The following is a 15049-nucleotide window of genomic DNA, read 5'->3' on the forward strand; positions in this document are numbered from 1 at the left end:
AAGGATCAAAATTGTCGACTATTAACATAGAGGGATTCTCTGAATTGCTAATAATAGAAGAACCAAAACTACAATCAAACCAATTAGTTATATTGTATTTTTTTCTTCTAATATTGTATTGTTTAGCCCAAATTGAAAATGTCAACAAACACTTTCAATTAACAGTGGACTGTTATGTATTATTAGAAGTTGGTTACAGGTAATTGGAGTTGGTTAATATTTCCGTTTATAATAAAATATAAATAAAAATTATATTTAAAAATTAATGTACAATAAATATTTAAAAGACTCTTTTTATTTATATTTTGTTTCAGACAACTACTAGTTAACTTAGTTAAGATCAATCAGACAGCAAGCAACCATAGTTTAATAAGTATGTGATCCACCCTAAACTATATACAACACTTATCCACCCTTAAAGCAACCATAGAATCTGTATTCAATCCCTTTGTAAAACAATAAATTAATAAACCTCTTAGAAGGAGATTCTATCCTATTGCCTAGGTGATCTCGAACAAAACTAATAATACACATGGATTTCATATGAAAAGTTGAACCGATATTTCAAATGTTGTGTCTACATTTACTTATCCACGTGAATTGCATGGGTTTTCCGAGTAGCTAAGCGACACATACTTGTAGATGCATTTACCTGTGTCCTTATTTAATCGGTGCACACATACTAATATTATTATATACTATTATTATTTTACTACTATTATTATGAATCAACTCTATCTAGTATTTTGATTCGATTCAATTCAATTTAAATTCAAATCGATGCAATATGTTTAAACTCAATAGTTTTTTTATTTGAGTAACATGTTTAATATTTGAATTCACAAATTCAACATATTAATATATATATATATATATATATATATATATTATTGTTGATATGCAATTATAATTTATTTGTTTTATTTAATTTGAGAATTAAAAAACACATTTTTTATGATCCACTTACTCAACTCAATTTATTTTATCACTGAATTGGTTTGATTCAAATTTTATGTAAATATTATAGGATGAAAACTCAAATAAAATTGATTAATTTATGTATCAAATTTAATCAAAATCACCCCAAACTGATCCGTATACAATTCTACTATTGTATATATATATTATTTTACTCTTTTCTCATTTACAATAGTACATACATCCAAATTGTATTTTATATAATATTGAGTACGAACTCCAACTTTGGTGTGTTATGTCTAAATAATACACCTCAACTTAATAAAATCACCATTGTGAATGTCACAAACGGTTATATCTTTCACTAACATTTGATGTAATTTTTCTATAATTGATAAATTATGTGCAAATTCTATTAACAAATTTCAATGCAGTGGATGATTCTTTCTAACATTGTATGAATTGTGTTTCATTTAACGCATGTGAGATAAGTTAAGAGTGTACATAATTCATTCCGATTTATTAACCTTGTTAGTTTGTAGGATTTGAGTCGGATCTAATCATGTCCAAAGAATAAATCGAAATACAAAAAAATAGAGATATATTAAAAAGAGGAATCGAATTAGGGTTATCTCTTAAGTTACCCGTTTCAAATTATTTTATAAATAACGAATTATTTTATATAATTATTATTATTATTATTATTAATTTTATTATATAAGAAAAATAATTAAATAAAAAAGTAAATTTTATTGCAAAATACTTTTTTACCCCAACCTTTTTATTAAGAGTGAATGAATATTTAATTGTGCGGTTAGTAGTATATTTGTACACCATTTATTATATTTAACATATATTTTTGAATGCATGCGTAATAACTCCTCTCGTCATTTGCTTGTGTTTGTATCATTATTTAATATATCTTTTTAAACTAAGTCTATTTTTTTTATGAAATGTGTCATGCTATATTATATAAGTTACTTGATTAATTTTCTTTTTAAAATATTTATGTATTACTATTAGATGATTTATCTTGTGACCAATCAATTTTATTTTTGTATTATCTCGTATTTATTAAAGGAGTATCTCATCAAATTTGATAAAATTAAAAGACGAAATTTAATCTAAAAATAGATCCAATCTAATTTAAAATTTAAAAATGAGGTAAGAGACATCTCTTACTCGACCTAACTCGTGATTATGTATACCTAAAGATCAAATCACATTTGCTAGTTATTTTGCAAAAGTTATTTTGCAAATGGTTTTATAAGAAAAAAAGAAAAAACACTTGATAGACTCCACCAATATAAAAAGGACCCCACAAAACCTCTAACAAAACACACTCTCACCACCAACATCAGATGGATTCTGCATCTTAACCCACAAAACAACAAAAGCTAATCGAACAAGGAACCAGACATCACTTGTGTCTTAATTACTTGCTCTGTTTCAGATCAAACTTCACCACTTTAACTGTGATGAAAGCCTTCACAAGCTTTAGTTCTAAACCTATACTCCATAATAAGCTAGGATCTTTGTCTCCTAGTGTTGCCTTTCGTTTTTCTGATAAACCCTTTTCTTGTTTCTTTCTTCCATTCAGAAATTACCAAAAAGGTTCCATTTTTTGTCTCTTGAAACTTGTCCAAAATAAGGGTATTTTCCCTTTTCATGCTGTGCCATCAGAACACCAGGTTTACTTCTTTCTATGTTCATTTTTTTCCCTTTTTTTCTTCTTCGTTTGAATTTGAATAATGGGTTTGCAACATTTTATTTGCTAGTTTTTTTTTTGTTTCCAATTTTTGGTTTTTTGTTTCCTCCTATCAAGTTTTGAGTGGTTAAATGCTTGAGTTTGTACCTTTTGTTTCATTCTATGATGCAAAATTATTCTTACTTATTATATGAGTAAAAGCATAGATCAAGAAATTGATGATGACAATTTAATGTTAATGTTATAATTCTTGGTTTTGAATGAGTAATTCTTGAAAGGATTGATACCAATTCAACAATTAACAATCTTTCTCCCTTTTAAGCAATTGGTTTTTGTTTTTTTTTAAGCCTTATTAACTACATACTCTCTTCACCTTTTTCCTATTTGAAGTTTTTCTCCCTTCCTTTCATGTCACTGCTTGTGTTTGTGAAGTTTTTCCTATTGGAGAATTTCATTTCATATTTTGTGCCAAATTTAAGAGGATATAAGTCAAATTAGTGTTAATGTGTTGTTATGAGGAGAATTTTGTTAAGAGGTGGTTATCTGATTGTTCTTTATACTTTGAACCAATGTTTTAAGAAACAAACTAAACATTGAACTGGTGAGACCTTTGGGTCTTGGTTGCTTGAACTAAGACGAAACTGCAAACAAACCGCACAAGCAACCAAATGTTAGATGGTGTCAATTCACAGTTCAACCGATTGACTAGTTCAGTTCGATTATTATTTTTTTTTTTGTTGCAACGGACAATGTTAGTAATTAGTATTGTTACTATTGTCAGTAATTTGCTGAGGACGAGGATCGAACCCGAGATCTCCTTATCACTCAACTCCCTAACTCCCCTACCCCAGCCATCAAACTAACCTTATATCCCTCTTCAGTTCGATCATTAAACATCGCTTTGAATAAATTGAGTGCTTATAAGATAGTATTTGCATATTTGATGAGAGATTGTCATGTTCTACATAAATGTTGCAGGAAGTAGACTTGGAAACTGTTGAGCCTCGAGTTCAACAAAGTGAGCAAACAAGTCAGTTCTAATGGCCTTTTATGATTTTTCTTCATATTTATTAGCACTCAAATCCCTAACGTTTTAGTTTGTGTGTTACGCAGATGAATCGAACTTTGTTCGAGTGGAGTTTCAGTTACAAAAAGATTGTGACTTTGGGGAACAGTTTCTAATAGTTGGAGATGATCCTATGCTTGGTTCATGGAACCCTTTAGAGGCATTACCAATGACATGGTCTGATGGCCACTTATGGACTTTGGAACTGGTATAGTAGAACTTTTCAAAACATGAAGAAATTGTTTTGTCGAAAACTTTTTTAGGGCCGGAAAGTGTTTTTTGTTTTCACTTTGAATTACCAAATTGTCAACTTTCACATTGTTTTCAATTTGCTTCTATTTCCAATTTTTTTTTTTCTTTCTATAAAGCACTCACATAAATACTGAACACAACACTGACACGTAAACACTAATAATAATTTAGAAAACGTAAGTGATTGAATGTAAATGTACATCTGTCCTGATAGTGTCAGACACTAGACACCACAGTGACACTGTCGCATAGATACCAATAATAATTTAGAAAAAGTGTAACTGTAGATGTGTCATGTCGGTGTTAGACACTGATGCATGGATATGTCTTCAATCTGAGGTATCGGTGCTACATAAGATGTTTTCAATGCTAAATTTTTGAGATTAGCAAACAAAATGAAAACAATGTGAAATATTTGTAAGTGAAAAGAATATAGAAAATGGAAACCGAAAAATGTTGTTTGAAATCGAACCGACTATTTGTGATTGTTTATTTTTACCATTATGTGATCAGGATATACCTGCCGGAAAACCAGTCCAGTACAAGTTCATACTAAAAGGAATAGAAGGTGATATTATTTGGCAGCCAGGGTTAGATCGAATTATTCACACATGGGAAACTATGAACAGAATAATTGTTTGTGAGGATTGGGAGAATGCAGAACTTCAGAAAATAATAGAAGAAGATAGACTTTTTCAACCAAATGAGGAACTTCAGATTCTATCAGAAGTGTCAACTTCTACCGAAATTTCGGATAATTCTCGAGATGAAATGGAATTCAATGTATCCAACATATCCGGCATTGAAGATACACAAATTCACGAAGAGGAGAAACCGATTGTTGAACAAGTCATGCAGCAAAACAGTGATGACAGTACTTCTTCATCAACTGAGAAACCAATGGCTATTATTGCGGAAAACATAGGTTCCTCAGAGGATCTCATGGAAAGTACAACTCATGGAACGTATAAAAGGAATGCGGTTCAAAAGAGTGAAGAATCTGCGGATGGTCGACAAAATGGTTATATTATACATGATATTGAATACAATGGAAATGCGGCCGCACTAAACAATCTGGAAGGAACGACTGTGGAGGGAAGCTTATTCGATTTTGAAGGAGGTCCGGTTCTTGTACCTGGCTTAATACCGCCGACTGAAGAAGGAGCTGGTTCAGGTGAAGTTGAAGAAGAAGAAGAAGAAGAAGAAGAAGAAGAAGAAGAAGAAAAGACTGCCATAGCCATAGACCCTTCAATCGAACCTTTTGAAACTCAAGTTCAGAATATACCAGAGGTAACCGCTTGATGAGTATGACGTTTACCTTTCGAAATTGCTTGACTCCATTTCTTTAAAAGCTCACCGGAGTATGTAAACCACTTAGTGAAGTCTGATTAGATAGTTATCCGAAGCATCTTGTTTTTTTTTGTATCATCATCTATGTTTATTAACAATGGAGTGAGTTTTTTCCATTTCTATGCTTATCAGCTTGTTACTTAGATATATAACCAATGCATCCCATGGAAAAAAAGGGAGGAGAAAAAATTGTTTCCAATTTGACTGTTATAATTGATGAAACATATCTTAGCCTCTATATTTAAGAGGATTTGAATTGTGTGCAGTCACAATCTTGTGCAATCAAGCATTGAGTCACATTGGTGGCCGTTGTATCAAGATCATATTGTCTAAAATTTAATGCATAATTTATTTAAAAAAAAACTAAAATACCGAGGTTGATATCTGAACCGTTTGATCTTGATCTAACTGCCACCGATGTGGTTGACCGCGTGATTGAACGAGATTGTGACTGCTCACAGTCCAAATCCTAACAATTAGGGTAAACAAAGAGCCAAGCTATTATTGTGAAAGATGTTACCATGGCCTTTTGGCTGTGTTGAATAATACAAAGCCATAATAACAAACAATTTATTGTAGTAAGAAACATGCAGGCAAGATTCTAAATCATGGCTGCGATCACGATCTTTGATATTGCAAAGCATTGCATTCAAATGTGGTTGATGCATGCAGTCTCAATTGCAGTTGCAAAGATATCAATAACTTTGATGTCATAGCCTAGATCGCAGTCGGAGACCTTTTTCTAAAACCCAGCAGACATGTTTCAAAGACATAACAAGCATTCCATCTTGCACATTTTTCAAAGCAATGTGTAAACTTGCACATTTTTTTAATATATGATGATGATGCTATTGTTGATGTTTCTTCAATGGTTTTTTTCATGTGCTTCAACTGAAAATGCTCAGTTCAGTAAGGATGAAGAATCAGAAGATGCAACACAACAAGAGATAACTACAACAATCAATGATGAGCTGATTTCCTATGAAGAGCAGTTTCATTTAGCACCAACAATGGAAGAAGGGTCAAACTCACATCCAATTCATGGTAATGCATTGCAAAATGACATCAACTGGGGCCGCGAAACCGTAAAGAAGTTTCTAACAAAATTTGGATTGCTTTGATGTCAACTTTTTACAGAACAGCTACTAGGAGAAACTTGTTCACTGAAAATGATCATGAGTTATGTGATTGTTCTCATCTTCTTGCCTAAATTTTTATTGGCCTGGAAAAGATGGATAAGAGCTCAAGGTGTTTCGTGGCAATGATTAATGATTGTGGCTGTATTTTAAAAATAACTTCATAGTACGGACTCTAATTCGATCTCAGTAAAATTAGTTTAAAGTGATAATACATGTCTCCTTTTAACTAATGTGTTTTAATTTTACTATGTTATCTTGTTATTTGGATTGTATTATTCTTTCAGTTTTGGCCATTTTTGTATAGTTCTTGGAGTTTCATGGGAGATAGAAGAAGCTATTGTTATGTAGTGCAATATTGCATAACTGGTTTGTAAAAGTATTGTAATAAACTACGAAATGCATTTGTTGTTATTTCCTATTTAGTACTTACTGCATTTCATTTCAAATAGTAGATTTAGTTACCGAATATATTATTGAGTTGAGTTGTAAATTATCAACTACAAAATTTTTAGGATAAAATAGCGTAGACAAATTGTATTGGAGTTTTACTGCACTGTACAAAATTGGATTTTGGAGGTGTTTTAGGTGTGATTTTCAACTTAGCAGAGTACTCTATTTATAGAAGAGGAGTTCTACCATTGATGGAGAGAAATAAGTGCGGTCTAATTGATCGGATTTACATAACGTGCAAAACTCTAGGTTTGGACTAGATTAGCAAAACTAATGTGTGAAATTTAGGAAAGGAAAAGGAATTGATTGGATCAATTGATGACCGTAGACTCGATGAAATGCAGAGAAGTGTATACGACATAACATCAGGGAGAAAAATGCACACAGGTTAAAAAATAAATATTTTTAATTTTTATTTTCTGATATTAAAAAGTAATACATCCAATCTCGGCCAAGGTGGACGGCGGCGTGTATGTGGTGGTTGATTTGCGTGTGATCTCACCCTTTCATAAAATTGGACCCCTTGAGGTACATCCCAATTGGTATACATTCATTCACCTTATAAACACTACTTGAAAAAAAAAGTAACGGATCAAAAGAGTAATTTAGCAAAAAAATAATCACATGCGGCATATTCCAAATAATATTTTAATACTATGATATCTCTATGAAACACTTATCGAAGATTTCCTTTTTTTTAGTCAAATAAAAAGAGTGCAAAAGCATCATGTGAATGTCAATACATTCCAACTATGTTGACATCTCAAGACAATCGTATATCATTTGTAGCAGCCTTAAAATATATCCAATGAGAAAAATGAAAAGCTACAAAAAAATTGGGGGGACTAGGCCAAAACCAACGTAAATAGCCAAGGGCAAAAATAACATTTTCCTCATTAAAAACCTTATTAGAAAAATTCAAAGAGATATAGCATTGGTGAAAGAAAAAGAGTGCAAAGCAAATTAAATTCTAAACCCTTGAAAAACATTAGCAAAAACGATAATATGGAAGCCCTAACCTATTATGGTTATAAGATTAAGAAAGCAAGAAGGAAAAGTATCCCACTAAATAAAGTCATTATGCAAAAGGCCTAAGGTAGCAATCTTGTCTACACAACGATTGTCTTCTATGAAGGTATGAGAAATAATAAAGCGCATATTTTTTGTCATGTCAACACAGTTCTACCACTTGTTTCTTAACCTTCAAAGAACAATGTCGTGATTTTTAAAAGCAAAAGTTTTCAATTTAGAGTATGTTTCCAACAAAATATATAGCCATTTTTAAAAGTTATTTCAATTGCATGCATAACCTCAATGAGTTCCACATGAAAAGCAATGGAGATGTTTAAGTTTTGAGCAAAACAATCCACCACAACAACATTACTATATCTAAATATGCCCTCAGAAGCAGCAGATGCAAGACAGTCTTTTGTTGTGCTGTCATTTTGCATTTGATCCAAGAAATAATGGGAGGGTGCCAAATAACCTCTTTAATCTGAGAAGTATAGGGAGTATAAATTACAACAGAAAAAACTTTTAGGATCACAAATTAATCTATGAAAGAAAAAAAGGTACCAATTGAGTGATTTTCGGCCAGAGAAATATGGAGCTCACAATAAGAGAGGTTGACTTCCAAAAAATCAACTTGGTATCAAACCTCTTTTTATTTATGCAAAATCAAATCACATCAATTAAGTTGACAATAACACTGATAACAACACTCTTACATTGAAGGGATCAAAATCTTGTAATTATGTCCAACGCATTATTGATAGAAGAAGTGTCGACCGTAAAGATAATAATTGAGGCACCAAGTCCAAATATTTTTCGCACACGAAAAGATGTTGATTAGTTTCCATTGTCGCATAAGTTACATTGATAGACAATATTGCAACCTCTAGCACACAAATTCTCATATGTGAAAACTTTTTAATTGAGTCATGACTTAAAGACAAATTTTTTATTCCCATAAAAATAACATTATTTAATAATAAAAATATTTTATAAATTAATAATAATGAAATGAAAATTAGATGTTGATGTGCCCTCATATTTTCCAATTCACTAATATCACATCATTGCTATGTCATTAATTATTTACATATAATAAAAAATAGAAGGGGCATAGTACAACTCCCATACCATGCAAAACAAGAGACCAAAAATTGGAATTTAAAAATGGAGGAACTAAAAGATAATTTTGGACAAAATAAAAAGATTAAAAGTATATTTATATCTATATAATATTTATATATAGAATATATATCATATTTTTTTGTAGATATCTCGTCATGACATAATAAAATGTCATATTTAAATGATAAAATTATTCTTCTGAAACAACTATATATTTATTTTTCAAATTAATTTATAATATATTTAAATTTTATAAATTAGCAAAAATACTATAAAGAATTAAATAAATCATGAGATGATTTTATATTTTAAAACGTCCATCGACACCTCCTAAATAGACAATTTTATATATAGAAAAATCACGAATAATAAAATAATTCTATTTTAAATGTTAAATTAAATATGGTATATATTATTCATAAATGACACAGCTATTATTGTAATAATATTATATATTTTAAAATTTAAAATTTATATTTATATTTTTATAATTTTGAATAGTAATTTTCTTTTAAATATAATAATTCAATAGATTTTTAATCTGTTAAATTATACAAAACAATAAATCTATGGGATAAAATCATCCATATTTTCAAAAATTAATTATTAATATTTTTCTTATGTTATCTTGCAGTTTCTTACCGAGCTTTTTTTCTAAAATAAAATAAAATAAAATAAAATATTGAATTGAATGGAAGCATGATATAATAACTTATATCTTATTATCTTACTTATTATCGTCATTGATCAAACATATCATTTATTTATTTCTACGACCTTATTATCCACAATTATAAGTCTCATTTAAAAAAATGGTAAGTAATAAATATAAGCCTAACGTTTTAGATTAAAGTGAATAATGACTAAAAAATTAAAGTGAATTAAAGAAATCAACCTTAACCTACTAAAAAAGAATAAAATTTAAAGTTGACTTCTTTATTTCACTTATAATTAAGCTTCACTCATTAAAAGAATTTTGCTACTCTCCCATAAAGGTTAACCGTACCCTTAATTAACCTCCTAATTAATTCCTAACAAATTCAAGTTGACCACAATCCACCCTATATTTCCTCTGATTTTTATTTTCTTAGCTCCATCATTCTTCCGTCCATTATATGATCAAGTTTCTCAACAAAAACTACAATCGTAACACTGATCAAGGTTCTGAGCACAATAAATTAATTTATTTGTTAGAAATTCCTTAATCATCTATTTCTATTAATTTGCTTCATAAACTTTTTATTAAAAAAATTGTTTAGTTTAATAAAAAAAATATATGTTTAATTCTGCACACAAAAAGGTTTAAGCATATATACAATATTCCAGCTATTAATCTATACTACAAACCAATTTTATAGAATTCTGTAACTATTTAGTTAAAGTTAGATCTAAAACACATGACAAAATATATGTTAAAAATCAATTCATTAAATAAATTACACACACAGGAAAATTACCCACAGATGTCAGTTCGTGGGTAAATTATTTAATATCTACGGAAAAACTGTGAGTAAATTTGTTATTGAATAAGTAAATTTTTTTTTATTTGGAGTCCACAGTTAGTCTATAGGTAAAATTAAAAAAATATGTGGATAAAGTTAAAAAAATGAAACTCAAATTTAAGTTGCCATAATTTATTCGTATTTTTTTTCCCACTAATTCTCCGTAGGTAAATAAAGAAAATAATGTTAAGTTGTCTACGGATGATCCGTGGGTAAAGTGAAAGTAAAGTTTTATTTATTATTTTCTTTTTTCTAAAAAAGAAAAAAAAATTTATTCTCAATACGTAGTAATATCTCAGTAAGGAAATTAAAGGAAACTAAGAGTAAGTAATAGTAATATCTCAGTAAGGAAACAAAAGGAAAGAAACAAAAACTCTTCTTCCACCATATTGCAGCCGCCGAGCAAAAGGAAACTTGCAAAACCCTTCAACGCGCATTGAATCAACGATATTTCCGCCACCGAGCTCTCTGTTCGTTGTTGACCGCCACTTCAAATCACAGGTTCTCTCATTCTCTCTTGTTCTTCTGTTGTTTGCATTCTCTCTCTCATTTGATCTCTCTTGTTCGTTCTTTCTCTGTTTTACTCTCGTTCGTTGTTGTTATCTTGTTTACTATCTCTAATTTGTTCTATTTTCATGATTATTTGTTGTGTAACTGAACGTTTATTAACTTATTTGCAAACCCTAACTCGTTCTCTCGTTTTGTTCTTGTACAACTTATTGAAATCCCTAACATCTCATTTCACAGGTAAAAGATTGAAAATCCCTAACTCTGTTAGTTTAATTCCTAACTCTGTTGTGAGGTGTGATATTGATTTTTTTTTCTTGGATACTGATATTGAGGTGTGGGTACTGTTTTTTTTGCTTGGATACTGATTTTTTTTTTTGCTTGGATACTGTTTACTTGGATACTGATATTGATACTAATATTAATTTCTAACTCCTAACTCTATTGTGAGGTGTGATACTGATATTGAGGTGTTCTTATCTGTTAATACAAGTTTATATTGGTTGATACTTCAATATTGGTTGATACAAGTTTATATTTTTTGGGAATTGGTTGGAATTGGTTGAAATGCGTTCTTATTTGTTGCAATAGGAATGTTATCAGTGTGATTTAAATGCTCTTTCACTACAAGAAATCCCCTCATTTGTGGTCAACTTTACAAATATTTTGTGGCCGAAAAAAACCATCACAAATTAGTGACTGAAAAAGCCCTCACAAAATATAAAATTCAAATTGGTCTTTATTTGTGGCTGAAAAAGCCCTCACAAAAGCTTAAAAATTTAGCCGGATTTTGTGGCTGTCTAAGTCCTTACAAAATCACAACGTTGTAATTTTGTGAGAACTTAGGCAGCCACAAAATCAACTTAAATTTTTAAGATTTTTGTGAGGGCTTTTTCAGGCACAAAATCAACCCTTTGTGAGGGTAAAGGACACCACAAAAGCAAGTCATTTATGGCCGCCCAGGCCACCACAAACGCATTGAGCCGTTACCCTTTGTGGCTGCAAAGGCCGCCACAAATTCCCATAGTACCGTTGCCATTTGTAGCCACTCAAGCCGCCACAAACGTCTGCCTTTCTGACCGTTTTGGCCGCCACAAAATCCATAGATCCGTTGTACTTTGTGGCTGCTTTGGCCGCCACAAAAGGTCAACCATTTTATGTAAATACCACTCCACTCCTCTTATTATTTTTCACTTCTATCTTCTCTCTAAACCTTCTTTCTAAATTTTCTCTCCACCTTCTCTCTACAAAAATTATTCCTCCAAGCTTGTTCATTATTATCCTGAATTTGGGTAAGTTTATATTATATTATATATTTAGTTTTTTATTTTTATTTTGGATTTGAAGTTATCGATGTAATTAATATTATTGAATTTTTTTTTTGACAGTAGTGATATTGTGTTTACTTCGAAGATTTCTCAGCTCTGTGAAAGCTTCAAGTCAGACACTACACAACATCAAGTTAGTATTTTATACATTTTAAATTTGGATTAGTAAAATATATGATTAGTAAAATATATATGTGATATTATAAATATATTTATATTATTTTTAAAATATAGATTAGTAAGATATGTGTTATTATAGATATATTTATAAAAAAATAGAAATTATGTTGTTTACATAATATATGATAAATAAAAATTTGAAACACATGTAAAACTTATTGATTTTAATATAACTATTTTTTTGAAAAATATTATTAAAATTGATGATATTAATATTTTTTGTTAGTTATTAAAAAGAGGTGTAATTGAGTTAGTACAAAAAATTTATTTACTTTAACAGTCTCTATTTTTTTATATATAAGGAGTTAATTATTTTATGAAACATTTCCTTAAACATATCATTTAAAATTTTATTTCGGTTTATATAATTATAGTCTTGATAATAATTTATTATATTGTTTGAAAATGCTCCCCTAATTGACATAAGGTAAAGTATGTTAAAATTTATTTATAATGTTTTTGAAAAATAAAGCAATTAATAGATAAAACATTGATATATATATATATATACACACACACACACACATAATTTATATATTTATTTAATTTTCAGAATAAACATATATATATATATATATATACACACACATATATATGGATATAGACCGTAGTTGGATGTAAGATAGGTATTTTCCTGGAAGGAAGGGTCTTAAACAACGTTTTGCTAACAAGGTTGAAGACTTTCTCAATTTTGCGAGAGTGCAGAAAATTGTCGAAGATAAGGGGGAATGAGATGTCCATGTTGTTTATGTCGATGTAGACGGTTTAAAAGTGAAGATGAAATAAGAGTGCATTTATATGCAGATGGATTTATGCCTAACTACTGGATTTGGACTAATCATGGGGAAGAGTCCCCGACGACGCCTAATACTAGTACATGTGTGGAAAATAACATAGGTCCTTCAAGTAGTACTAATATGTTAGGTATAGATTATTATAACTATCAACACTTTGAGGTGATGCATGATATGATTTTGGATGCTGTTGGGGTTACTTTGTCATTCAATGAAGATCAATGTGACAATACCAATGGACTTTCGAATGAAGAAGCTCAGAGATTTTATGGTCTTTTGAAAGAGACAAATAAACCGTTGTTTGAAGGATCTCCAAACTCAAAGTTATCAATGTGTATTAGACTATTAGGTCTAAAGTCTCAATTTCATGTTCCTGATTTAGCTTTGGATTTGATGACTAAAATGATGCTAGACGCAACACCTGTTAGAGATGGTTTGCCGCAAAGTTATTATGATGCTAAACGGTTAGTGTCAGGATTAGGTGTCAAGATGATTGATTGTTGTGTTAAAGGTTGCATGTTGTATTATGACAATGAATTTGGTATAAATGATGCCAACTTAGTTGAATGTAAGTTTTGTCAACAACCAAGGTATCACCAAAGGAATAACTCTAGGGTAAGTAAAGGGAAAATCAATTCCAAGGAAAACAATGTTTTACCTACCTATTGTATCAAGATTGCAGAGAATGTTTGCATCAATACAAACTGCAGGAAAGATGATGTGGCATTATGAGAATAGAAGAAATTCAGGTGACTTGCGACATCCGTCTGATGGTCAGACATGGAAATACTTTGATGAAATGCATCCTGATTTTGCGTCAGATCCACACAATGTAAGACTTGGATTATCCTCAGATGGATTTACGCCTTACATAAAAGCATCGTCTACTCCTTATTCTTGTTGGCCGGTTATTGTTACTCTTTACATTCTGCCTCCTGATATGTGTATGTCTAAACCTTATATGTTCTTAGCTACTATGATATCAGGTCCTTCTAATCCTACAACTGGTATTGATATTTTTTTACAAGCTTTGATTGACGATTTGAACAGGTTGTGGAGTGGTGTCTTGACATATGATATTGCTCGGAGATAAAATTTTATGTTGAGAGTTGCTTTGATGTGGACCATTAATGATTTCCTCGCTTATGGGATGTTGTCAGGATGGGGAACCCATGGTAAATTAGCTTGTCCTACTTGTATGGAAGATACAAAAGCATTTACTTTAAAATTTGGCGGGAAGGCATCGTGGTTTGACTCGAACCGTAGGTTATTACCTGTTGATCATGCATTTAGAAGGAACAAAACTACATTTATGAAGGGCTATGCAGAAAGTCTAGGACCCCCGCTTAAATTAACATTAGAACAAGTTTGGAATAAAGTAAAAGATATGCCAAAGGTACATGTTGTTAATGGTGTGGCTTGTAAACCACAATGTTACGGACAATGGCACAATTGGACAAAAAGATGTATTTTTTGGGATCTACCGTATTGGAAAGATAATCTTTTGAGACATAATCTCGATGTTATGCATATTGAGAAAAATTTCTTTGACAACATATTTAATACTGTGATGAATGTGAAAGGGAAAACAAAAGATAATGGCAAACCTAGAAAAGACATAGGTATATATTGCAGACGACCATATTTGTTGTTGGTGGAACAAAACGGCAAGACCGTAAAACCTCGTGCAAATTAAACTTTATCTACTGATGAAGCCAA

At 30.5% G+C, this 15049-nt stretch overlaps 1 protein-coding gene across 4 annotated transcripts; it reads left to right on the plus strand.

Annotated features, from left to right (window-relative positions):
• Positions 1-2232: 2232 nt before the first annotated feature.
• Positions 2233-6844, plus strand: LOC101489545 (uncharacterized). Of its 4 annotated transcripts, none has more exons than XM_012717566.3 (6): positions 2233-2609; positions 3605-3644; positions 3740-3900; positions 4458-5234; positions 6200-6338; positions 6432-6844. In XM_012717566.3, exons 1-6 carry the CDS (start codon positions 2397-2399, stop codon positions 6557-6559), a joined length of 1458 nt encoding a protein of 485 aa, XP_012573020.1. In that variant the 5' UTR covers positions 2233-2396; the 3' UTR covers positions 6560-6844. The 4 variants fall into 4 exon arrangements, with proteins under 4 accessions (XP_012573020.1, XP_012573021.1, XP_012573019.1 ...); XM_012717565.3 differs by having other exon boundaries at positions 2234-2609; positions 3605-3656; XM_012717567.3 differs by lacking the exon at positions 6432-6844 and having other exon boundaries at positions 3605-3656; positions 6205-6343.
• Positions 6845-15049: the final 8205 nt, after the last annotated feature.

This window comes from Cicer arietinum, chromosome 6, assembly GCF_000331145.2.
Source record: "Cicer arietinum cultivar CDC Frontier isolate Library 1 chromosome 6, Cicar.CDCFrontier_v2.0, whole genome shotgun sequence".
Classification (NCBI taxonomy): Eukaryota; Viridiplantae; Streptophyta; class Magnoliopsida; order Fabales; family Fabaceae; genus Cicer; species Cicer arietinum.

What these genes read in the sequence shown, in the direction of transcription:
- LOC101489545 (XM_012717565.3), top strand. Translation starts at nt 2,397, where the DNA reads ATGAAAGCCTTCACAAGCTTTAGTTCTAAACCTATACTCCATAATAAG. An exon ending in AAGTTCAGAATATACCAGAG is followed by an intron (nt 5,235 to 6,199) that starts GTAACCGCTTGA and finishes GAAAATGCTCAG; the next exon opens with TTCAGTAAGGATGAAGAATC. An exon ending in AAACTCACATCCAATTCATG is followed by an intron (nt 6,339 to 6,431) that starts GTAATGCATTGC and finishes AACTTTTTACAG; the next exon opens with AACAGCTACTAGGAGAAACT.